The sequence below is a fragment of the Gadus chalcogrammus genome, chromosome 6 (genome assembly GCF_026213295.1).
Source record: "Gadus chalcogrammus isolate NIFS_2021 chromosome 6, NIFS_Gcha_1.0, whole genome shotgun sequence".
NCBI lineage: Eukaryota > Metazoa > Chordata > Actinopteri > Gadiformes > Gadidae > Gadus > Gadus chalcogrammus.
The window spans coordinates 26,325,683-26,350,341 of NC_079417.1; the positions used below are offsets into that span (position 1 = coordinate 26,325,683).

General features: G+C 43.7%; 3 protein-coding genes across 3 annotated transcripts; 1 reads left to right on the forward strand and 2 right to left on the reverse strand.

Moving 5' to 3' along the window:
- Positions 1-3,606: 3,606 nt before the first annotated feature.
- On the forward strand, positions 3,607-9,421 carry LOC130384060 (protein MAK16 homolog). Its single transcript, XM_056592057.1, has 10 exons — positions 3,607-3,834; positions 4,324-4,373; positions 4,514-4,623; positions 5,441-5,505; positions 6,768-6,919; positions 7,167-7,221; positions 7,801-7,875; positions 8,045-8,155; positions 8,291-8,356; positions 8,609-9,421. The coding sequence occupies exons 1-10, from the start codon at positions 3,820-3,822 to the stop codon at positions 8,825-8,827; spliced, it is 918 nt and encodes a 305-aa protein (XP_056448032.1). The 5' UTR covers positions 3,607-3,819; the 3' UTR covers positions 8,828-9,421.
- A 1,530-nt stretch (positions 9,422-10,951) lies between these two features.
- LOC130384061 (ras-related protein Rab-14-like) lies at positions 10,952-15,571 on the reverse strand. The gene is made up of 8 exons (XM_056592058.1): positions 15,418-15,571; positions 14,896-14,954; positions 14,524-14,577; positions 13,900-14,077; positions 13,695-13,761; positions 13,410-13,497; positions 13,275-13,305; positions 10,952-11,947 (listed from the first exon to the last, which is right to left on the reverse strand). The coding sequence occupies exons 2-8, from the start codon at positions 14,945-14,947 to the stop codon at positions 11,770-11,772; spliced, it is 648 nt and encodes a 215-aa protein (XP_056448033.1). The 5' UTR covers positions 14,948-14,954; positions 15,418-15,571; the 3' UTR covers positions 10,952-11,769.
- A 447-nt stretch (positions 15,572-16,018) lies between these two features.
- On the reverse strand, positions 16,019-24,260 carry LOC130384857 (actin filament-associated protein 1-like 2). Its single transcript, XM_056593243.1, has 7 exons — positions 21,308-24,260; positions 20,259-20,374; positions 19,784-19,901; positions 18,434-18,503; positions 17,930-18,081; positions 17,690-17,800; positions 16,019-17,282 (listed from the first exon to the last, which is right to left on the reverse strand). The coding sequence occupies exons 1-7, from the start codon at positions 21,548-21,550 to the stop codon at positions 17,256-17,258; spliced, it is 837 nt and encodes a 278-aa protein (XP_056449218.1). The 5' UTR covers positions 21,551-24,260; the 3' UTR covers positions 16,019-17,255.
- Positions 24,261-24,659: the final 399 nt, after the last annotated feature.

Here is a 24,659-nt window from a genome sequence, read left to right on the forward strand (position 1 = left end):
CAAGGCAAGACTGTTTCACTAAGACCACAAACAACCACAACTAACCAGCCTACATATCCACAATAATGCACAACAATCAGTTCTATACATTGCGTCTATCTTCTGTTTGGTGCACATGGCTAATTTGCATAGTTTGCACCGGACTGTCGGCTCCGCTTGTCAAAAAAATAGAACGTATTTGTGAATAAATGCTTTGAATTCTGAATACTGGACTTGGTGAGCTTGAATAGGCTAAATCTAAGTGACCTTTAGTGAGATGGCCTAAAACGGAATACAAATGAATTATTCTAGGACATATAGGCTTTCAGGATCAATTCAGAGGTTCAACTGTTCGTGATTAATTTTGCTTAGCCAGTGAAAGTGACCAGCTGTAGATTCCGCACTGTTAAAAATACTTCACTACAAGTAGGCTATAAGTCCTCCAAATAATTCAGCAGAATTGCATTACTGCCACACGCATAGGCAGCAGTAGTCATTATGCGCTGAAATGGTCCCTGCCAGTGTTTTTCTATTCTGATGTTTGTGGATGAATCTTTCAGCTACAGCTTTGTTACATTTCCTTGCGATGGTTTGCTGGTTTAACTATACAGCAATAAATCAAATGATGCAAGATGATCTGTCCGTTGCGTGGCTGTCATATGATAGCCGTATACGCATTTTAAAAACACCTGTAATCAGCGTGACTATGACTTTCCGAGCGGATCATGGGGGGCTCTTCAATCATTTATTTTTCAGGATTTTCTCCCGTCATCCTCCAGTTTATTGCAAACATCTGGAGATAAGTCGGTTTAATTAAATACTCAAGTGAAATACAAGTGTACCTCCAAATTGCACTTATTGTACAGTACTTCGGTAAGGGCATTTACAATCCATCACTAAAGTTTTAATAGAATATTCTGATTCAGCGGATTTAAAATGTATTTGTATAATCTTCACAAATCTTGCAGCAATGCAATGTTAATATATCATCATGGGAAATTAGTATTCTGATTCAGCACATTTACTATTTATTTGTATAATCTTCACAACTCACAGCAATGAAATGTTAATTTATCATCATGGGAAATAGCATATAAACAAGCTTCATAAAAATTCATTTCTAAGCAGTAGGCCTACTACATATACATATACAACGTAAGCATCATGACCATAAGCTATCCCAACGTTTCACACCTTTCACACAGTAGGGCAGCATTAGTCATACATGATTAACAACACATCAAATAAACGTTATTGAGGGATAACAGTGAATAAAACATCTGCGTCTTGGGTAAAGATGGGCTATGCTTAATGTGAGGAGCAGAGCCCGATTGGAAGGAAGCCCATTCAGGACGAATTTTACCCGGAGAAGGCAGCTTCCAGGCAGATGAAGATGGGGGGCTGTAGATGGATGGTTAAATAATGTCACAAGATCGGTCCTACTGCATGTTCTTCTGAGTGCGCAAGAACGGTGCCAATTATTGTCGTGTTTGCATTGTAATGCACAACTTTGCCCCTCCCTGTTATAAAATAAGGTGCATCCCAACAACTTTAGCCAATGCAGGCTCCTATTGCTTTACCAGTGTGCTTAATGTGTGCTTAATGTGTGTGTGTGTGTGTGTGTGTGTGTGTGTGTGTGTGTGTGTGTGTGTGTGTGTGTGTGTGTGTGTGTGTGTGTGTGTGTGTGTGTGTGTGTGTGTGTGTGTGTGTGTGTCTGCGTGTTGTCATGTAGGCTATAGATATAGATCGATTGTCTTGGCTTGCTTGCATCCATGAAATATTGTAATGTTATGGTCGAGCTGGCTACTGCATATCGCGAACAATCTGGGGATGAGGGCATCCCCGAATAATGATGGGTATTTCGCACACTGCCATCTCAATATATAGCCTAACATATACAAATATATCACTGTACTAGACACAAATATATTTTCCACTAGCTAGTGGTGGTCATTACATTGTAGTGAAACTAGTAAAGACAACACAGCCTTATGTTACGGCGAAACATGGAGGCACTGACTGCCGCTCTAGTTTCGACAATGCGTTACTTTAGTCTGGTCTTTCTCTTCACTGATTGGTTAGACAGCCTTCAAACTTAGCGGTCAAGCAAAGAAGGGGAGGGGCTCGTTCTGCATACCTAATAGCCGGAGTGAATAACTAATAGCCGGAGTGAATGACTAATAGCCGCGGCTATTAGTCATTCAAAACCGTACGGAATCCGTACGGAATCCGTACGGAAACCGTACGGAAACCGTACGGATTCCGTACGGAATTCTTGCAAAACCGTACGGAAACCGTACGGAATCCGTACGGTTTCCGTACGGTTTCCGTACGGTTTTGCACTTTTACCGCGCCAATCTAGGTCCGGATTGTGGCCTTCTTGGCTTTCCATATCCAGGAGTGCCATGGTGCAGCATTACGCACGGGGCTCACCGCTGTATTTATAGGGTTACGGTAATAAGACTGACCGAGAACACCTTGGATAATCTGGTTTGTAATCACCCACGTAAAAGAACATAACCCCTTTTTAACGCCTGATTTGTCATGAAAAGCATCAAGAGAAACGGACAATAATATAACGATTGTGATGAGTATGTGGCTTGGTTTTCCACACTTGGATTTAATTGACATTTGATTATGTGTTTACAGTGTCACATAAAAATATTATGTTATTGACACATGTTGGGACAGATGCTTTATTCCATGCAGTCGCGCCGTCAGTGGACAGTATGGAGTGACGGGATTAAATATAGAGAATTTTGATTTAAATTATTCAGATTACATAGATTTAATACGGGTTGAAATTAAATTTATGTAGGGCAATGATAAAACATCGTTTTTCTCACTCTACAATTCTTCTGTCTGACTTCAGTTCACCACCACACGGTCTGTGTCGCCAATTCTCCCTTTCCTCCAAACCATGCGTACGCATGGGTCAAGGCTGGTTTATGCTCGGTTACGTAAGCGTAAGCGCAAGCGCAAGAGGCCCTTGCGCGCCCTTGCGCCCCCCTTGCGCGACTTCTCACGTCTTGCGTGCGTCGGGTGATTTTTCTAGACTTGCGTCATTTTTTACGTAAGCTTTTACGCGAGCAGCCCAGCCTGCAAGGCTGTGATTGGTTTGCTGGTCTGGTTACTACTTCCTGTCTGGAGTATCACCCGGCAGGCTCATATACAAAAGCATTAACCTGAAGTGAAGTTAACTTTGCTGCCAACACATTATGTCGTTTTAAAATGTAGAGAGATATGCACATTTATACAACCCCAATGATCAACAACTTCATCACCCCTGTTCCTCTGTCTGTTGCCATCATTCACTGTGTATGGGGAGAACACGATCTGGCACATAAACAAACCAACGACTCCCATAGACAAAGACGTCATTCTCGAGGTCGTCTTCAACGAAAAACTTTCCTCCACATATTACTCCACCTACTGTTCTGGCGGTAAATTGCTTGGCAACACGCGCAACACGCGCAACCTAAAAGGGAGCATGAATTGCTTTGAGTAAATTTTGCGCAACAACGTAACACCAACGCTGAAGCATGCAGCCGCCTTCAGAGTTTGCTTACGCAATACGCAACGGTTGTACGCAACGGTTATAAATGAGTCCCCAGGGCAGTGAACACCCCCCTAAATCCCAGATGGTCACGTGGACGTGTGTCACTCTGTAGAACCCGCGATACCTTAGTACGGGATTCACACTCGACGACGCAAACAAAAATGTCGTCTTCCTGAACGTCCATGTGGCCCCCAGGTTTCAGAGGAATTCAAACTATATGATCTTTTATAAATTATAAGTTTAAGTAATTCGGCTAGAAAAGCTGTCAATAGGAGTCCAACATGCAGCACGACGATGTGAGTATGACGTGAGGTAGAATGACGCAATAAAGCTGTAAGGTTAGGTGTTGAGACCGTATGTCCAAGATAGAGATCATTCGTATAATATTGGGTTTCAGAACCTCTACTGATTTTATGCCGTTGGTTTAATAAATAGGTGTGTCATTATCGTATTCTAATGTGTCTTTCCCTTTCTAATACATGGGGGTTATGTGTTTATAGTAGCAGGTCAGCGCCAATGTGTTGAGCGACCGCATTGGCTCACCAATTAAAGTATTCTGTAATGCTTTTTAACACGTTATCTATATACCTGAGCTATCACTTATGAAACGTTGTCATGTTTTCAGAGATCATTTAATTTGTGTCTGATTTAACAAGTCAGCACACGCGCGCGCGCGTATGTGTGTTAGAGAAAACATGGCAACGTTTCAGGAGTGATGGTTCAGGTAATGGTTGATTTAAATTATTGTTGTTTTGTACCTAACAGTTTTTGTCTCTGGTCTACAGGTGATTTGGGACATCATCGGCAACAATTCATTCTGCTCCTTTAAAGTCAAGTAAGTGATAACGCAGCTAAATAATGACCATTTACTCATATTATCTTTGGAGGTGAACGCAAGACCACTCAATTCCTCACTTCCTGTTCGCTTATTTTTCTGTTTTTCCCTTTCTCGTCTCTGCTCACGCTCTACCCCAGGACGAAGAGTCAGAACTTCTGTCGTAATGAGTACAACATCACAGGGCTGTGCACGCGGCAGGCCTGTCCACTTGCCAACAGCCAGTATGCCACCATCCGAGAGGAGAAGGGTGAGTTGGTCTAAGCTACGCATCCTCACCTGAAACACAACACTGGCTCTTTAGTTGTCAGATGATTTCCTGTAAACAAAATGTTTACAAGAATAAGGAAGCAGTTCTTCAATATTTTCATCTCAGGAGTCAGGATCCAAGAGACCCTTTTTAAGTGTGATTTCAAACCATGACCCCACAGATTGGTGATCCTTCACCCGATTCCGGTCTGTGCTCGGTTTTCTGAGTGCATGGTCAGCCAGACTGCGACCCACTTCCAACTGTATTGTGACTAGGGCTGGGTAAAAATATGGATTCATCAATGCACTGCAATTTATTTGTTCTCGATTCAATTTGGATTCAGAATTTTTTTGAAATCGATTATTTCCATTAAAAAAAAAAGATGCCCTTTTACATTTGTCCATGTTATGATTATTACTTTTATGCTGCAAGTTTAGCTCAGGAACAATACTATACAATGGTGTATTCCCGTTTTGCTAGTTAAAGCACAATGAAATGGTTAATTCTAAATAATGTCTAGGAATTTTTGTCATCTGCACTTATTATTGAATCGGTATCGAAGCAATTGGATCAATATCGAATCGATATCGAATCCAGCCCTAAATAATTGAATTGAATTGTGAGGTACCTGGCAATACCCAGCCCTAATTGTGACCCAATCTGACTCCCGACTCCTAGTTGAAGAAACAATGCTGCTGCAGGGCGATGACAGTCCACTATTCAGACACTAGGATGGTTGCGTCTCCATGCATCCATGGTGTGTCCCATTATGTGATTCATTGTGTGGATTAACCTTCCGCCTGCCGTTCTTTCCCAGGTCAGTGTTTCCTGTACATGAAGGTGATTGAAAGGGCGGCTTTCCCCGCTAGGATGTGGGAAAAGGTAAGCGTCCAACATTTCTTAATCAGGTACGATGCAGCAAAACCGGACCAATTGCAGACTTTTAGAAAAATGTCCTATCTAGACCAAGCTAAGGATGATTTTCATTTTTTAATCATTAATAAAACGGTCTACTCCTACTAGTGTTTAATTAGTAGGAGTAGTTTCTGGTACGCTCACAGAAAGAACATGGGAGAGAAGCTGTCTGCACACTATGGATGTGTGCTGGATATCTGATGTATCTTTGATGCAGAAATTGTTCAAGGAAGGCAATATAATACAAGAGCACTTGACTCCACATCCCCCTTAGGGCTTGAATTGACATGCTTCAGACAACACGTACGGATCATGGCTGCAATGCATATTCTGCGACTGTTTGGTCGCGCACGTTGTTGCAAGAGAACACGATGCGTACTGCAAGATGCAATACTGACAAAGTTGGGGGTGATCGAGGGAATAAACGGGGACCTCGAAGTCAGTCAGGGAAGTTATTATTAGCATGGCAGAAAGTTTAGAGGAGAGACGGTCGGACCTAGTCTGCCATTTCCCACACCTGTATGATCAGGGCCGGCGCTGGCCGTTTCGGAGCCCTAGGCGACTCGAAATCAACTTGCGCCCTGGACAGGTCTTGCGAGCGGGGGGGGGGGTGCTACGCTGACGGTTTCGGGCCGCCCTGACAATTGCTCCCGCGCCCCCTCGCTTCTCCGTTCGCGTCGTATATTTTAATTGATATATTTTTTAATTAAGGGCGCCACCAGAGGGTGCCCCCAACGCATTTGTCGCCCTAGGCGGTCGCCTAGCTCGCCTATGCCGATCGCCGGCCCTGTGTATGATAACACTCTTTCGATGGATTTTTTTTGTTACGATTTTACTACTTAACGGTATTTAAATTATCAGTTCTTCCTCTACCAGTGTCTCCATATTGTTAATTTACATGAGCACGCAATAAAGTGCTTTTGCACGATTTCCGCATCTGATATTACTGTGGTCTGCCCCAAGTGGAGACCTCCACTATCATGCGTTTTGGCCGCGCAATTCTGCAGCAAGTCGGCACACAGGACAAAGCAGGTCACAAACGCTTATGCTTGGTGTTACAGCAAGTCTAATCCAGCCCATAGACGAAACTAAATGAGATATAGTCACAACAGGGTGTTGACCCTGTTAGTTTCATGCTCTTAAGGACTACTAAAGATGTGAAGTACTACAATGTAAATCTGGATAAGACGTGGGGGAAACTAATTGTGGACGCATTGCTTCCTCTCCAGGTGAAGTTGAGCAAGAACTATGAGAAGGCCCTGGAGCAGATCGATGAGAGTTTGATCTACTGGCCGCGGTTCCTCAGACATAAATGTAAACAGCGCTTCACGAAGATCACCCAGTACCTGATCCGCATCCGCAAGCTCACACTCAAACGACAGTACGTACCGCACTCCTGCTACACGTTGCTAATGCCATCACAAAACATGTTGGACTGTGCTAATGCTAATGACTGTGTGTATTCCAGTGCTAATTCCTATTACCGGTACCTTATGTATCAATCTCATAATAATAAGTGTTAATGCTAATTATGGTGTGTTGACATTGTAATCTCATTGCATTCATAGCAAAACATAGCCTTGCATTGACTTAGCATCCCTCTGATGTTTTGCTTGCTTTCGTTTCAGGAGGAAGTTGGTTCCCCTCAGCAGGAAGGTAGAAAGGAGAGAGAAGAGGAAAGAGGTGAGTAAAGCACACAATAACATGATTGATCACTAAAATAATAAGAGATGTGCCCATTCTTTCAAACACTTACAGGATGGAGAATGCACAAAGGAGAATCAGTTGGCCTTGAGAAAGGCCTATTCAGAAATACGGCACTGAATGCACATGCAGAAAATAGTACTCTATTTGCATCTTGCAGTATTAAGGGTGGTTTATAATGTATCCTCACCTCAGATGACATTCAGACTCCATACATTAAGCCTGGAGTCTTATCTAATCCCCCACATGTTTGATGTCACAGTAGAATGACTACACCAGGGCATATCGTACTAGCTATGCAAAGTCATGTCTCTCATTCAGTTCAATGAGGACTGGGGGAAACCAACCAACCAAGTAGAGCGCAACTCTGTGCATATGTACGCAGTCTCAAGAAAGCATTTAAGAATGAAAGCGGCAGGCATGCGCTTTCCTGCAACCCACAACGACGACAAGGGTCTCACATCAGATGCTAGCCAGGGAAAAAGTCTAGTAGAAAATCACTGGTTATTGAAGTCGCTGACTGGTAACCATCCACACCTTTCCCTGTTATGTCTGTAGGAGAAAGCCTTGATCGCCGCTCAGCTGGACAATGCCATCGAGAAAGAGCTGCTGGATCGCCTCAAGCAGGGAACGGTAAAATCACCATCAAACTGTTAACTTGATCTAATGTGCACAATGGAAGCATCGGATAACCTTGAACATTCTTCACACAAAAAGTTGAAAAACAAGTATATTCACCTGACATCGACCATGGGTTTGCTTGTGTGGATCAATTGGTGTATCTGTGTGTTTCCGTTTGCAGTATGGGGACATCTATAACTTCCCAGTGCACGCCTTCGACAAAGCTCTGGATCAGCAGCAGGAGGACAGCCAATCGGAGTCGGATGAAGAGGAGGACGAGGAGGACGATGAGGTGACCAAGACTTGATATATATATATGTGTGTGTGTGTACACATACTCCAATGACTGCAGTGTGCATCCAACACGTACACATATCTCCGTCCAGCCCTGGAAGTAAGACTGATGCAGTCTGTCTGTTCTCCGCAGGATGTGGGGAAGAGGGAGTTTGTTGCAGAAGACGAGGTGGAGGAGAGCGACCTCAGTGACTTTGAGGTAAATAAGAGCTGTTCACTGTTTCCTGTGTCAGGAGATTTCCTATGTTAACACATTTGAGGGTCCAACTATGGTTGAGCTAAATATAATCTTTAGGGGAAACAGTGGTTTTTAGTTAGGAAACTCTGCACTTGAATATACTTCATTGAGATTGCGGGAGCCGAATGCATCTCCACAAACAGTGCCGGTGGCAGGCTTTGTGAGGCTAGTATTTGAATTCTTAAAAATCATCCAAAAATGTCTGTCCCGCAGGAGATGAACAAACTGAAGGGCAGCAGTGATGAAGAGGAGGGTGAGGACGACTCGAGTGATGAGGAATCTGAGGAGGAAGAGATGGAGGTTGAGACAAAGGGCTCCAAGGCGAAAGGAAAGAGTCCGGCCAAGGGCCCAGCCCCCAAAAAGAGAAGGGCCTATGTGGAGATAGAATATGAACAGGAGACTGAGCCTGCCGCCAAGAGCAAAGCCACGTAACGCAGTAACAGATGCACCGCCCTCTGGCTGCCAACTGGGACTGAACCCAAGGCTGGGGTTCCCAGGTGGAGCCTGCTGGGCTGATGGACTTGACGGGGTATCTGCTACCCTTATTTTATGTTTTTATATACATTAAAGAATGACGCTCAGTCCCCTGGGAGATTACGCATCAACCACATTCTGCTTCAGTCAGCAGCCATATTGGACTCAGACCGTCAAACCCGCTGAGTTTTATACACAGTCCCTGAGCAAGTAGAGGAGTTACCTGAATAATATTTGTTTTGACCCAGAGGAAATTCTCTAATATAGCCAGCAGCTCAGTTTGTTCAATGTTTTCCCAAATAAAGATAAATTGATGTGCAAATTATCCTTCTTTATTCTGAGCATGGTGGGTGGAGGATATAGCCCCTATCATATCATTCATGAAGTTCTAGGTTAAAATAGGAAAATAGTGCTCCATGTTATCTGCACTTAAACATGCATATTAACCATTACACACATCGCAGTTTGTTAATCTCATTTGGATGCTTTCAATGTATCTAGATAAATTATATTATTCCCCAACTTTGCCATCAACCCAATTTCAATAATACACATTTGTTTATTTTACACCTCTTAATGTGACCTAGTGGTTAAGTGTCAACTTGTCTTAATCAATGTCTAGATTAAAGACATGGTATATTTCCTTCATAATTACAAGCAAGGTCTTGAACTCATTGGATCAGTATGCATATATATTTGTACTGTTTAAGTATATTTATATATATACTTTATTTACAAATAAGATCAGCTGAATCCAGTGGTAGTACATAGAAAGGTACAGCTTGTTACATACAGAATATAAATATGAAAGAATCAGAAGCAAGTTAATATGCAGCGTTTACAGAAAGACAAACGACTGTTGCAGAAAATCAAAGGAAAATGTACAGAGCACGTTTCAGCGGAGAGTCTTCTGCCTTTTTTCAAACACTTTTCAGCTTCAGGACCAAAACAAAATCAAGACATCAGGTAGAAACTTTACGAAGAATGTTCCAGAAACGTGCACACTACAGACACTGTTACACAGTGCACACGGGTCAGAAGAATTGGGTTGTCGGTTTTCTTTTGTTTTAAACCTCTTGTTAAAGTGTTTGAAAGTGTGTGCATGTAGTGAGCTGCTGGTAAACAAGCCATGACAGGCTGTGAGGGCGGGACCTTTGTTTTCTAGTGTTGTCGGATCGCCGTCAAGGCGTTTCTGCCATGTTTCTCTTGTCCTGTCACTCAGGTTTGCTACGCTGGGAGCCACCCACACTTTAATAATCAAGAGTCACCTGACATAGCCACATGGTCAACGTCAACACTACAGGGAAACATGCTTTTTTTTAAATCCACAACTACAGGGGGCTTGGACGAGGCAATATTGGTCGATATTCTGAAAAGCCCTAAAGCAGCAACATCCTCTTAGATTAGCCTGGTAACATGCAGAAACCAGTGGAGTAAATTAAATACCCCGTGGATCAATTAAACTGTAGTTCAGCTCTAGCGTGAATGGGTTAGTTTTTAGTTAATCACATCTCCTTCAGCGACACAAACATCTGACACCAAGATTTGTTAATTTACGGTCATACTGAAACATAAACATGTTCCCGTGGCCAACTGCATTTGGTTAAGAAAGACCAACCTACCAATCAGGTCTGGATTTTGACTAGATAAATAAAGGATGGGTAAATAAAAGGTGCTGAATATGCGACAGAATGCCTCCGGCTACCTGTATTCCATCACTAATATAGCCACGAGTAGTAGTCAGCCGCTCAATCATGTTGCGAGCCAACGAGTGATGATACTGTCTTCTAGGGAGGGTTTTCTGTGATTAAGGAATAAATGCTTTTTTTCAGGGCGATGCATAGCTGGCCCTGATGAACCAAGCTACCACCTCGTAGACCTAAATAAAAATCGGCATTCTGGGATCAATCTAGGGAATTTAGTCTTAAATCGTGCACAACGGCCAACTTCAGTTGTATTATACTCATTATTCTTAAAAATCATTGCAACATAAAAACTGGGTGTTGATTGGGCGGACTTGATGGACACACACACACACACACACACACACACACACACACACACACACACACACACACACACACACACACACACACACACACACACACACACACACACACACACACACACACACACACACACACACACACACACACACACACACACACAGACCTGGTTGAGGCATTGCAACGCATGTCCGAAACCGAGCCAGCCCTGCCGGACAGAGAGCTCATAATCTACCTGTCCTGGTTCTAAGCCATGACCGTATGCACTCGCTGCCTCACATGGGAGCAGAACGCTAATCATAAGTCACAGGTAGAACAGTTGGAAACTGATGGGATAGATGAAGGCCAACCCTCAGATCACTAGTGCCGAGTTTACTTGATTAGAAAACAAAAAGGGTCCTTCAGATTGCTGGCCCTCCGTGACATGTCAAAGGGAGGCAGTTGGCCCTGGTCACCTGCTGGGAGTCTTAAGTCAGCCTACCAGAGCAGTGGGTCGTTGGCATAGAATCAGCAGCCACCCTGGGGGACATTGAAGCTCTGGGAAACAGTACAAATACATAGTTCAGCTGTTTCTATGCTGTGATGAGTCACAATGTGCCCTAAATAACTAACTTCACTGGTTACCCGATCAACGAATCCTTCATCGTCTACCCTCTTCATCCTTCAGGTGTGGGGCCTATTCTGATGAACGGGTCAAATCATTGGTCTGGACTAGAAAAATCAATAACTTAAATCAATTAAGAGATTTAAAAGGCTAACAGGCTGTGTTAAATTACAGAGCAAGTGTGTGTGGGGGGAGCAGGAGTCTATATAAGACAGTAAATTGAGATTTCTTTTTACCTGTGTAAATGAGACATTTGTGTTTGTGTGTCGGTGCATGTGTAGTGTGTTAGATTAGCAGCTGCAGCCCTCCTTGGCGGGCTGTGTGTCTGAGTTGAGCCGGCCGCCCTGGGGCACTGAGGGCTTGTGCTGCACCCCGGATTCTGCGGCGTTCAGGTCCAGGCTGCCGTCCTGGATGTTCTGGTAGATCCGCTTGGCTGCTTCTAGGAACGCCTCCTCCACGTTCTCCCCTCTGAGACACACAAATGACATTGAGTTCATTTAGCAAACGCATTTATCCAAAGCTTTTATCGAAAGCGACTTAAAATGAGATGTCTGAAGGAGAAACAATATATCGCTGTCGGTACAGTAAGGATGTTCATAGAACCAAGTGCCAAGCACTCACAATTGCTAGGTTTCCATTCCCTGTTTACAACAAAGATAGCTAGGATCATGCTTTTTTTTAAATCCACAACTACAGGGGGCTTGGACGAGGCAATATTGGTCGATATTCTGAAAAGCCCTAAAGCAGCAACATCCTCTTAGATTAGCCTGGTAACATGCAGAAACCAGTGGAGTAAATTAAATACCCCGTGGATCAATTAAACTGTAGTTCAGCTCTAGCGTGAATGGGTTAGTTTTTAGTTAATCACATCTCCTTCAGCGACACAAACATCTGACACCAAGATTTGTTAATTTACGGTCATACTGAAACATAAACATGTTCCCGTGGCCAACTGCATTTGGTTAAGAAAGACCAACCTACCAATCAGGTCTGGATTTTGACTAGATAAATAAAGGATGGGTAAATAAAAGGTGCTGAATATGCGACAGAATGCCTCCGGCTACCTGTATTCCATCACTAATATAGCCACGAGTAGTAGTCAGCCGCTCAATCATGTTGCGAGCCAGCGAGTGATGATACTGTCTTCTAGGGAGGGTTTTCTGTGTTTAAGGAATAAATGCTTTTTTTCAGGGCGATGCATAGCTGGCCCTGATGAACCAAGCTACCACCTCGTAGACCTAAATAAAAATCGGCATTCTGGGATCAATCTAGGGAATTTAGTCTTAAATCGTGCACAACGGCCAACTTCAGTTGTATTATACTCATTATTCTTAAAAATCATTGCAACATAAAAACTGGGTGTTGATTGGGCGGACTTGATGGGCACACACACACACACACACACACACACACACACACACACACACACACACACACACACACACACACACACACACACACACACACACACACACACACACACACACACACACACACACACACACACACACAATGCTACACAAGTAAGTACTATAACTAAGTACGACATACAATAAGGGTATACAGAGTCTAGTTGCACTATGAACAGGCAAGTCTTGAGTCTTTTGCGGAAGATCGTGAGAGATTCTGCGGTCCTGACATTAATGTGTCATGGGGTGGCTGTGTCAGACCAGGTGTGTTTGTGTATTTGTGCGTGCCTGCATGTATTTAGTAGTGCGTTTAAGAGGGCTACACACACATGGGCCAATACACGCATGTTGTGTGTGTATAAGTGTTTGCGAGTGTGCATACATACGTCTTTGCGCTGGCTTCCAGGAACAACAGCCCTAAAAACAAAACAAAAAGATAAAAACTCAGTATCATTGCATTCCTGGGGATCATTGGAGTCTCTGGGTTGAGGTGGAGGTTGTAATTCAGGGGTTCTGCTCACCATTCTCCTCCGCAAACTGCTTGGCCTCCTCATACGTAACGTCTCTCTGGGCCTCCAGGTCTGCCTTGTTGCCGATCAGAATGATGACCTGCACACAACAGTGATGGTTACCTGCAGCCGTTGCATAGGGAGAACCCTTTTGTTCTACCGGATTATGATAACTATATGTATGTATTTGGGAATAGGATACAGGATAAAAACATACAAAAATTAGTTCTGATTTCGTACACCTGCCACATTCAGTCGTGAGTAATGTGTGCTGTGCAGAATGTGTGCGTCTCTTACTGTGTTTGGGTTGGTCAGGTTCCTGGCATCCGTCAACCAGCTGCTCAGATGATTATAAGTACTTCTCCTGTCAGACAGAGAGATAAGTAAGGAATACGGTAGAAAGCCAGCCAGAAAGAAGATAATGGAGACAATGCACATGAAAATATAACTGCACGTTTCGTCAGAGGAGTTTCTTCAGGAGAGAAAGACACCACACACATACCTTGTGATGTCGTAGACCATCAGGGCCCCGGCAGCCCCCCGGTAGTAGGAGCGGGTGACAGCCCTGAACCGCTCCTGTCCCGCCGTGTCCCAGATCTGCAGCTTCACCTTCTGGCCGTTCACCTCCATGATCCTCGTCCCGAACTCCACCCCGATGGTGTGGGGGCAGTCCGCCATGACTGACAGACACACACACACACACACACACACACACACACACACACACACACACACACACACACACACACACACACACACACACACACACACACACACACACAGATACACAATGTATGGAAAGGAATAAAGCATTACTATATGCTCACTTTTCCACCTTTGTCAAAAAGTGTGATTATACTTTTTAGGCTTTGGCATAAAGCTGCGGTTTAAAATGTAGATTTCCTTAAACTTTTGTAACGTGAAGTACAATTCTGAGTCTTAAACAAAGCACTCTAACCACTTACACCCAATCATCTTAATGTGATTTAACCGTGGATAAAATACAAGACGGAGGAGGTTCTTCAATGACAATCCTGCCTGAATTATCAGTTATTGCACAGCTTTATTTTCATGACTGCACTACAGATGAGGAAGAGAGGTGAGACAGAGAACGAGGATGGCTTACATTTCTTCTCAGTGAATTGATGCAGGAGGCAAGACTTCCCAACTCCCATATCACCTAGACAAACACAAACAAAGACACCATGTACAAACACAGACACACCCATAGATAACCACATAGAGATAAATACAAAACACACACACAGAGGTGCAGAGGTCAAGGTGGTATTGCAGGTATAAAGTGTCAGCATGAGAGTGGTAGAGGCAGGCACCCTGACAAGACACCATTACATTACATTGTTGGTACTCGACAGCTACCAGTGTCTGCCATAAGAAGAATAAATCGTCATTTTTAACACCCAAAACATCTGATCAATTGACATCAGACGAATGCCCCTCGTCTGATGTGGAACAGAGACCAGAGAACCGGACTCACCGATGATGATGTACTTAAAGATGTACGAGTAGTTGTAAGGTGCGGCTGTCATCTTGGTCCTAGAAGATGAACAACCAAACAACACAAGAAACCATGTCAACGTTCCCTTTTAGCAAAGTAAACATGCTGTTCAACATGTGAACACAGATGTCACAGAGAGCTTAGATGACAGTCTTGCCCGACAGACAACGAACAAAAGGAAATAGCTAGGCTAACTAGCTAGCTAGGACCAGACTAATACCCAACCGGGGCACGGAGACAACGTCACCATCGGTGCAATTGTTGTCATTTCCAAAAGTGTATCCACACATTTCATGGATCTATGGTTGCTTGTTATTACACGAGCGAACCTGATTGTAATTGTATATCTCGGTTTTGGCCAGCCGGCTAATAGCTAGTTATGCTGACGCCTTGCTAACTGGCAAATAAAAAATAACATAAGGCCACGTTTTCAATACCTTAACAGCCGTTAAAATACGACACAAACAACCAGGGGATTCACTGAATGTCGATGCAGCTTACCTTGAGTTTGAGTGGCTACCTAACGGGGAGAATTGGTATTTCGAGGTGAGATAAATAGCTAGATGAGTGAGCTAGTTAGCTTGGCTATCGGTCGGTAAACCTCCTAGTTCCGCAATTCTTCCTCCTCTGTGACGCCAGCGGTGACGTCACTAAACCACCTGGTGCACATCGCCTCCTACAGGCCGACGTGTTGTTTCGAACGAGTGTGAAATTAAACTGAAGCATGATTTTTTGCTTCTTCTTATGTCACATTATTGAATGGAACACTCAATTATGTATGTGTGTGTGTGGGTGTATATATTAGGGACTAGTAGGGAGGTGTTCCAGGAACGTCCAGTGGGGTGGAGGCCTCGGGAAGACCAAGGACTAGCTGAAGAGATTAAAGCCCAATCCCATTTCTACCCCTTACCCCTCCCCCTTGTTAAGAGGTAAGGGGAAGGGGTAAAGGGATTGGGCCTAAATCTAAACACTGGCCTGGGAATGCCTCGGGGTCAGAGCTGGTCAATGTGGCCCGGGATAGGGAAGTATGGGACCCCCTGCTAGAGCTGCCAATGCTGCCCCCGAGACCCCACGGTGGGGTCGCGGGGGCAACAACTTAGGCACCCAGGATCAGTTGTTTGAAGATGAGGGTGAGGATGAGGAGGGGTGTGTATATTAACATAAGACAAATTCCAAACAACAAACACATTTCATTTTAATCAATTTGATTACAATCATTTTATTATAATAGACATAAATCACAAAGGTACAATTAAGAGTTGTGAGATAACACAAACGTTTCTGTGAACACAGTTGGAACCCCACAGTGAGAATGAGTGGAGTTAAAGTTTTTAGTAACTGCTTTAAAAATGATCAATCAAATTTATAATGAACAACCTCTTAACACTAGAATAATAGTTGTATTTGTAATTATGTTGGTGACAGACACACAGACACTCACACGCACACACACTTACTCACATATCCACGCGCGCACACACACACACACACACACACACTGTCATCAATTATTTTTTGCATTCAATACATTCATTTCGACAGTCATGTTGTGAGCTTTGGCTGCCCTGCTGTCTTTGTGCTTTGCTTTATTTGCCTTTATGGCGTGTGTCGATTTATGTGTCTTACTGCTATCTCTTTCCCTCGTGAACAAATATACACAAATGATCACAGAAAATACATATAACATTGGATATTTGTAGATTCGTTAAAATAAGAAGTGTTTAAGTAAACAATAGAAAACAAAAGACATTTAAAAGTGAAAATGGTTATTATGACGGTGGAGATTAAAGGATCAGATGTACATTTGTCAGATTTCAACTGGAGAATAGTGGCAGTGCCTCCAGCCTACTGTTACCTTCAAAGTAGACCAGGCCTTAACACATAAATATTGGATAGATAGCTGCCACAGTGATGGAAACTGCTTCTTTTAACAGTTTATTCTATTAAAAAAATTGGTCTTGTTTTTTTTTTAGAAAGATACATTATTTTAGTAGGAAAAAAAGTGAAGATAGACAGATGCTATTAAATGGAAATACATCTGTTATATAGGAAGTTCAGAGGATTTCATTTAGTCTCATATCATCAAGGTATAAGAAAATAAAATCCATATTCACTTATCACTAGCAAGATGTCATTTATATTGTGATATTGTGATCTTTTCTTCGTTATCTCTGCAACATATTGCAAGGAGATGCACACAGTGTTCGATTATTTTGAACAGATTTTTGTTATTGTTATAAGTCCTTATGACAAGTGAATTCATTGATAATTCATAAGTTAAATCAATCGTAAATCCTTCACATGTGAGTGTGTGTTTGTGCGTCTGAAGGACAGTTGTATCAAGCAGTAGCCTTGTGCTCGCATTCCTGTAAAATACATAAACACACTGTTACAATCGTTTTTAACCGGTGGACCCTCCCAACATGCAGCAGACACAGCAGTTATAATGGGGCCATCATAATGTAAATTATATTTGTATGACCGATTTAACTTTTTCCAGAAATGTTGTGATTGATGAGGTATATGCATAGGCATGTTCATTCATTAATTATTACAAACTTCTACTACTACAATACTACAGCTAAATCATTGCAATATATTTAGTTTAATAATTATTTTGTGGTTTGTTGCATTATTTGATGTCGGTAATGTGTTCAGGCAAGTGAAGCGAAAGGCAATAAGAAACAATGAGACAATGAAGTTGTATTGTATTGCATTGTATCGTATGGCTGCATTCGTACTATTGGGGTGGTCAGAGAAGTAGCTCACTGACCTGTCGGCGGGGCAAGGCCTTGCCCTGCTGGATGAACAGCGCAGAGGGAACTCTTTTCAACGAGGTCTTGGCTGAAGCCGTGCGGCGCAGCAGAGGCCTTAAAAAGCCAGCCTGCAGAAGCAGCAGGAACAGAAGCAGAATGACTCTTTATCCAGTCCACACAGGTGAAGCATCACTATGTGAAGCGGGTCAAAGCTGGTCCAAACAGCTAGTGAAAGCTGGTTGGCAGCCGCCTCTTACCTGAGCTCGCTCGCTGCAAATGGCCAGAGACTGTCTGAAAGAGGTGCGTTTGTTTTGCTTCCCGGCGGTGGACAGGTTCAGCTCCGAACCTGCCCTCCTGGACCCCGTCAGCTCCAGCTTCTGGATGTTTCGATTCACCTCCAAGACCCTGTCTAGACCAGAGCAACAGAACACAGCTTTAGCTTCGAGAGGTCTTTACCTGTCAAACTGCACACATTCACACGCACACGCATGCACGCACTCACATAAACAGGAAAACAAACACACACACACCGTCCAACACACAAACACACAGACACACACTCAAATAAACACATAAACACACACACCAATCCTTGCACAAACAAACACGCACGCCAACACACACACCCAGGCATGCACACACACACACACACACACACACACACACACACACACACACACACACACACACACACACACACACACACACACACACACACACACACACACACACACACACTATCAGGACTACATTAGACTCACTATGGCTGGCAAAGCCTGTGTTGCTGTAGGTCACTGTGTCCCCGAGAAATAAGCACTCCTGCACCCCATCCTGAGAGACAGAGGACACCTTTACAACGTGTCTAGAAACACCTTCAACAGTTTGATTGGAAGATCAAGCCGGCTTTCTCCGGGGCTTCACTGAAAACTCCATGTGGCGTTGATCAGCGGCAGGTTAATCTACAGCAGGGATGGGCAACTTTCATGATAAAGAGGGCCACATTTTTCATCATAACCATCGGAGGGCCACATGACTGCACACTTCAACTAAACGTGAGCTGAGAGAAGCTACACAATTTTGAATTTGGTAGATATGATTTCCTGTATTCTGGTGCATTTTGGGGATGGCCACTACCTAAAAAATCATCCAGAATCATAACCTATGTACGGTATAATAATTGAACCAACATACATTCATTTCATGTTTTCCATGCTCAAACAGCCACATGAATGGTCAGTATTTTTATCAGTGCAAAGGGCTCATATACATCATCATTCAATGAAGTCAAAAAACTGAAAAACAGTGGCCCAACATTAAGTGCAACAACTCAATGAACTCAAACCCAACAAGCAGTTGTAGTAGTTGTAGTGGCGACTTAAGCGGATATCTTTAATGACTGATATCGCTTCTAAGCAAACTAGACGCATGGGTTTGCCTTCGAATTCTATGAATTCTTCTCATCTTTCTTGACCGAGTTTTCTGTAACTCGATCAATTATTATTATTATTATTATTTTTGACTGAGTGAGGATGCGGGCCGCACTGAGTGAGGATGCGGGCCGCATGCGGCCCGCGGGCCGCCAGTTGCCCATCCCTGATCTACAGTGTTTAATGTACAGAGAATGATACTTTTCGAGTGTAAGTGTTGTGTTGACACCTTACGGGCATCGGGAAACTGACGTGCTGTGATTGTGTAATTAGGACCATCCCGCTTCCCTCTATTTTACATTTAGGGGATTTTGCTGATGCTTTTATCCAAGACAACTTACAACCATTCATTCACACACTGACTGTGGAGTCCACCACGCAGAGCTCCAGCTCGTCAGGAGCAGTCAGGGTGAGGTGTCTTTCTCAGGAACACCGCGACACACTAGGAGGAGCAAGGCATCGACATAGCAACCTCCCGGTAACCAGCCAACCTGCTCTACCTCCTGCCACCCTCCATTGATTATAACCCAGCCAAATGAACAAGTGCTCTCTCGTTAGACACGCCAGTGCACAACACACAAAAATATTCCCTTTAAAATAGATACCTCTGCATCAGAATGATTTCATGTCTGAATTCATTACATCACTGAACTCAACATCTTTCCCACCGGGACCATCACATACCGTGTAGCGCAGTATGGAGGTGTTGGAGTAGATGGGCTGGGAGCGGGCGGTATCGTTGAGGCAGAACAGGTCATCCATGTACATGTTGGAGGTGGGAAATCGCCTGGTCTGCAGGCCACTGAGAAGGAGAGGTAATAAATGGTAAACTGTAAATGGATTGCATTTATAAAGCGCTTTTCTATCCATCGGCCCTCAAAGCGCTTTACAATCTTGCCTAACATTCACACACCGACGGCAGTTTCAACCATGCAGGGCGACAGCCAGCTCATCAGGATCAGTGGGAGTGAGGTGTCTTGATCAGGGACACCTCTGCACTCAGCTGGGAGGAGCTGGAGATCGAACTAGCAATTTTCCGGTTACCAGCCAACCCGCTCTATCTCTCTACCTCCTGACCACATGCCGCCAATACAATACCGATTGGCGGATTGAGGGGATGGATAGATTAAAGGGTTAAATGCAGTTATGCAGGCCTCACCTGAGGGCTACACCTGTATTGTCTGGTTCTCCATCCTTGCCACAAGATGGATTCTGATGGTAAGCTTCTTCTCTGAGCAGCTGAAGCCATCGCTGTTTGTCGTCCAAGCAGCTGGCCTGGAGAGGAAGATGCATACAGAGTGAAGCATTGATAACACTTCTCCCAAGAACAGCAACCATTCATACGATTTATGTCGTGCTTTTCAGGACACTCAAGGCGTTGACATAGAAGCACTGTACATAATAAGATATGTACATCTGAGCTTAGTTTGCCAGCCACAGCTTCTGCCAAGAAGATCCATAACATCAGATGATCTGCAATCAGAATGAATGGTATCTCTGATCCATTAATCTTTAATCCAAAGCAACACATTGGTGTTTCGAACCAAGAATCGTACACCTTACACAGCCTCAGACCGACAATGTGCTGCCCTATCAGAGATGAAATCAGACTCTGGTTCAAACGGGTCTAATATCATCCTGGGTCATGACAGCAAGGAAGCCAATAGGTTCTTCTTGAATCGCCCCCTGGTTAAAGACACTGAGACGGAGCACTAGCTACCATCAGAAGAGTGAGGCACGACTGACTCTTCTCACACAGGTCTGTTGTTATACTTTCCACATGTGTGTCCTTACATCATTGTTTTGCTTTCTTACCCCATGTTCTTATCCCCCATTGGCATTAGTGAGCCAGTGTTGGAATATTGGTGGCGGACATCTTTCCAATAAAAATGTTGATAGAAGGTCTTGAGACCAATCCCAACATGAAGTCTGTGCGTTATTCAAACACTATTCTCATCATGCCAATGCAGATCCCTTCTCTTTCAAAATGTATCTATTTTTTTCATGCATGAACCTCTATTGCAACATAACAGGAATTATAATAGGAAAGGGACCACCCCATCTGATCCATATACCAACTTCAAAATGTGGTAAGGCACAATGGTTTGTGTGGGGAATTGAGCGAGAAGCACCCTGAACCAGTAGTAATCCTGAGGAATAACGTGAGTAGGTGCTGTGCTCCCAACGTGTGGGGAGCTATCTCAGTACCTCCAACACGGCCATCTGAAGCCCATGTAGGCTGAGATAGATGCGGTAGGATTGCTCAGTGTCAGGCCCAGGGAGGACGTCTGCCCCTCGTAGCGGCAGGGTGTACTGTGGCGGGCGGTCGCCCTCGTCAGACGGCCCCTCCTCGTCGCCGAACATCTTCAGGAGCCCCACCTCCACCTGGCACAGCAAGCTTTGCCATTGGAAGTTCATCAGCACATTGAGGAAGCCTATAGGTGCGCCCATGGGAGGAGAGAGGGAAGAGGACGTTAGAGGAGGAGGTTGTTGTGTGTTCTTCACTGGATGTGTTCATCGTCACTTAGCTCTTCATACAACTGTATGCGGCCCAACGGTCTGGGAAATGCGTCACCGGGAACAGGGGTTCCCAACCGGTGGTCAATTTGAATGCCTTCATTTTAAGATGCATAATTTTTAAAGAAAGTGTGTGGCTGTTTATTCGTCATATTCACAACAATTAAAGCAACAGCAATGGAATGCGTGAGTCTCAGGCTCCCTTCAACAATACAATAGTACAAAAAAATACAATTTATAAGAGAAACACAATAAAAGTCACCTGAGACTTCGATAAAAACAGAAGTAGTGCAAAGACACATTTAATTTACAGTGCATACTTTACAGTGGTTTGGTTGTATATCAATCGTTTTGTGTTTTAATTACCCTTTTCTGCTAAATATTTCAATGTCTGGTACTAACGGGTCCAGCAACCGGGTGTTGGGAATCACTGACCAAGAACATAACTCAAGACTAGGAACTACACTCAATACATTACCTACGTGCGGTTGTTACTACTGATGTAGAAAATCATGTAATGCTCGAATTTATACAACCAGGAGAAGGGTACTAACATGACCTTGAACAGAGGGCCCCTAGTTAACTAGGCTACTTATTGGGATGTGGATTAGCCATTACAAGACACAGTAATGAACACCTACTTCTTTATCAAACACTGTGCATCTCTACCAAACTTTGGTAGCCTATTAGTATTAAGTTTTCCAGCTCTATAATATAATGCTTCCAGTGCATTCATACATATTGTTTCATAATGTGAACGAATGTATTAGGTTGTGGTGAGAGTCCCGTCATCCGTCTGGTTTCAAGTCCCAGAATAAGGACCAAGTTCCTTTTGGTCGTGGTAAGGGTCCCAACTTCCGTCTGTGTTTGAGTCCCAGAATAAGGAGCAAGTTCCACTAGGTCGCTGTTAGACTCCCGACGTCCGTCTGTGTTCGAGTCCCAGAATAAGGACCAAGTTCCTTTTAGGTCGTGGTTAGAGTGCCGGCGTCCGTCTGGGTTTGATTCTCAGAATAAGGACCTAGTTTCTTCAGGTCGGGGCAAGTCCTGAAATTGCATTACGGGTCAATAAAGTGATTTGTTAATTTTTGCTAGTTTGTCAATGTTGATACTTGTCCTGAATATAACTTAGACGTTTGTTATGTCCAGGGGTCTTGTTTTACGATTTGCTAGTTTCTAGCCAAGGAGTGAAACCGTATTTTTAATTAACTCACTGGTGCGGATAGATGAATCGCTAGACGTTTTTTTTGTTTTGATTTACGGCATGTGATCAGAGAAACGGGTTGTGTTGGATAACCTGAGGGGAAAAGAAAGTGAGCCATCACCTGGTTTTGGCATACCGAGCTCCGTGGCAGACGTTTTATTTTTTTAAGGGGGTAACAGCTACGTGAAAGCTGGCTATTTTTAAGCACAAAAGAGCAGGGTTAGGGAAGTAAATGGAGAGAGATCCACTGAGATTTGAGAAGACAACTTCTAAATATGAGGATGCTCTCGATAGAGAGAGAAAAAGAGAGAGGTAAAGCAAATAGACAGAGATGTATGCCATCTTTTTTTTTTTTTAATTAACAAAGGTTCACTCATTCAATCATTCATTTACACAAGTTTATTGAGAATCATGATGATTGATTACTGATCACTGATATAACCATTATTTTTGTGAGGCTGTGACAATGCCTCCCCCAAACTGATACTACACTTTTTCTTTTAAATCACACGTTTCATCGTACCTGGACGTCCAGGAGACACGGACACGAGTTGAGTCCTTGTGATAGCAGAGACTGCTATCTGTTCTTGAACTGAACTGTGTCTCAGCGATGTCCTGACGACCTACTACAAACATTCATCCCCATCACACCTGCGATGACCATCACCTGGAAAATAACTGTTGCAACTGCCTACTCAAAACCAACTGAGCCATGATGTCACTGGTATTCTTTGTGATGTTGTTGTGTCATCTGTATACAGGGGGAAATTGTTCATTTGACAGCCATAATGTAGTCTGTAAAGATAACACCTTTCTACAAAATGCAGGGGTGAAGGGTAATGCTACCATTACTTCTAAGCGTGGTTTATTCCATCAGAACTTTCATGTTGTTCCTCCAACTCAGAGATAATTTTCTGCTATCATTACAAACTATGGCGTCACAGTTGTCCTTGATGAGATTAGAGATTTTGTCAATAGCGAATGCTTCAGGCCTTGGTCTGATTGACATTAATATGACAATGTGGTCTTTGGGAGGATGGCAAAGTGGGTTGGGTGGATCTATATTTTCTCAGATCCAAATCGCTATTTGTCATTCCAATTATTATGCTATATGTGGTCATTAAGTTATCCCTCTGTGTGTTTCACCGAATCACCGCCCCCATACCAACCTCCTGGGGAATGCCCCGATCGTGTTGGCCCTCCTTATGGTGGCGGTGTTAGAGAGCCAAGCCCGTCGCAAGGTCTGGTGTCCTATACTTCGCAAAGTTGCTTAGGCTAAGCCTTCCCCTAGGCCCTGTACATTTGTTTATACTAACGGAACCACTATTTTGCTGGGAACAGTGAGAGCTATTAAAGATGTTGGAGCTTCACTGCCGATCAGAGGGAGGTGTCTGGACAGTTCCTTTCCTTTAACAGTTTTGGTTTAATCATGATGAAACTAATGAGTTTGTTATTTTTAAAGGTTGGGTACGCGATTTGCGAAACGCCAGCAGATTTTGAAAATACACAACTCAAATGGTCCTACCCCCTCCCCTTCAACGCTGACTCTGACTCCACCCATTCCAAGTACCTGGACGCGCAATCATGCACGAGCGCGAACAGAGATGCGCGAGAGCGAGCCAGGCTAGCGTAGGTTTTCGTTTAACAACATGGCACTACATTCAGCTGTAAATTGCACCCAGTACCGCGGGAAGTAGGGGTTTTGGGGGTGCTGCAACACCCCCTGTCCGAGGCCCTGTCTTATCACAGAAAACGATCATTTCTAAAAACCAAAGTGGAGATTTCTGAAAACGCCGGTTATGTGTTGTCGTATCAACGGGGAGAAACGGGATTTTAGGTTCT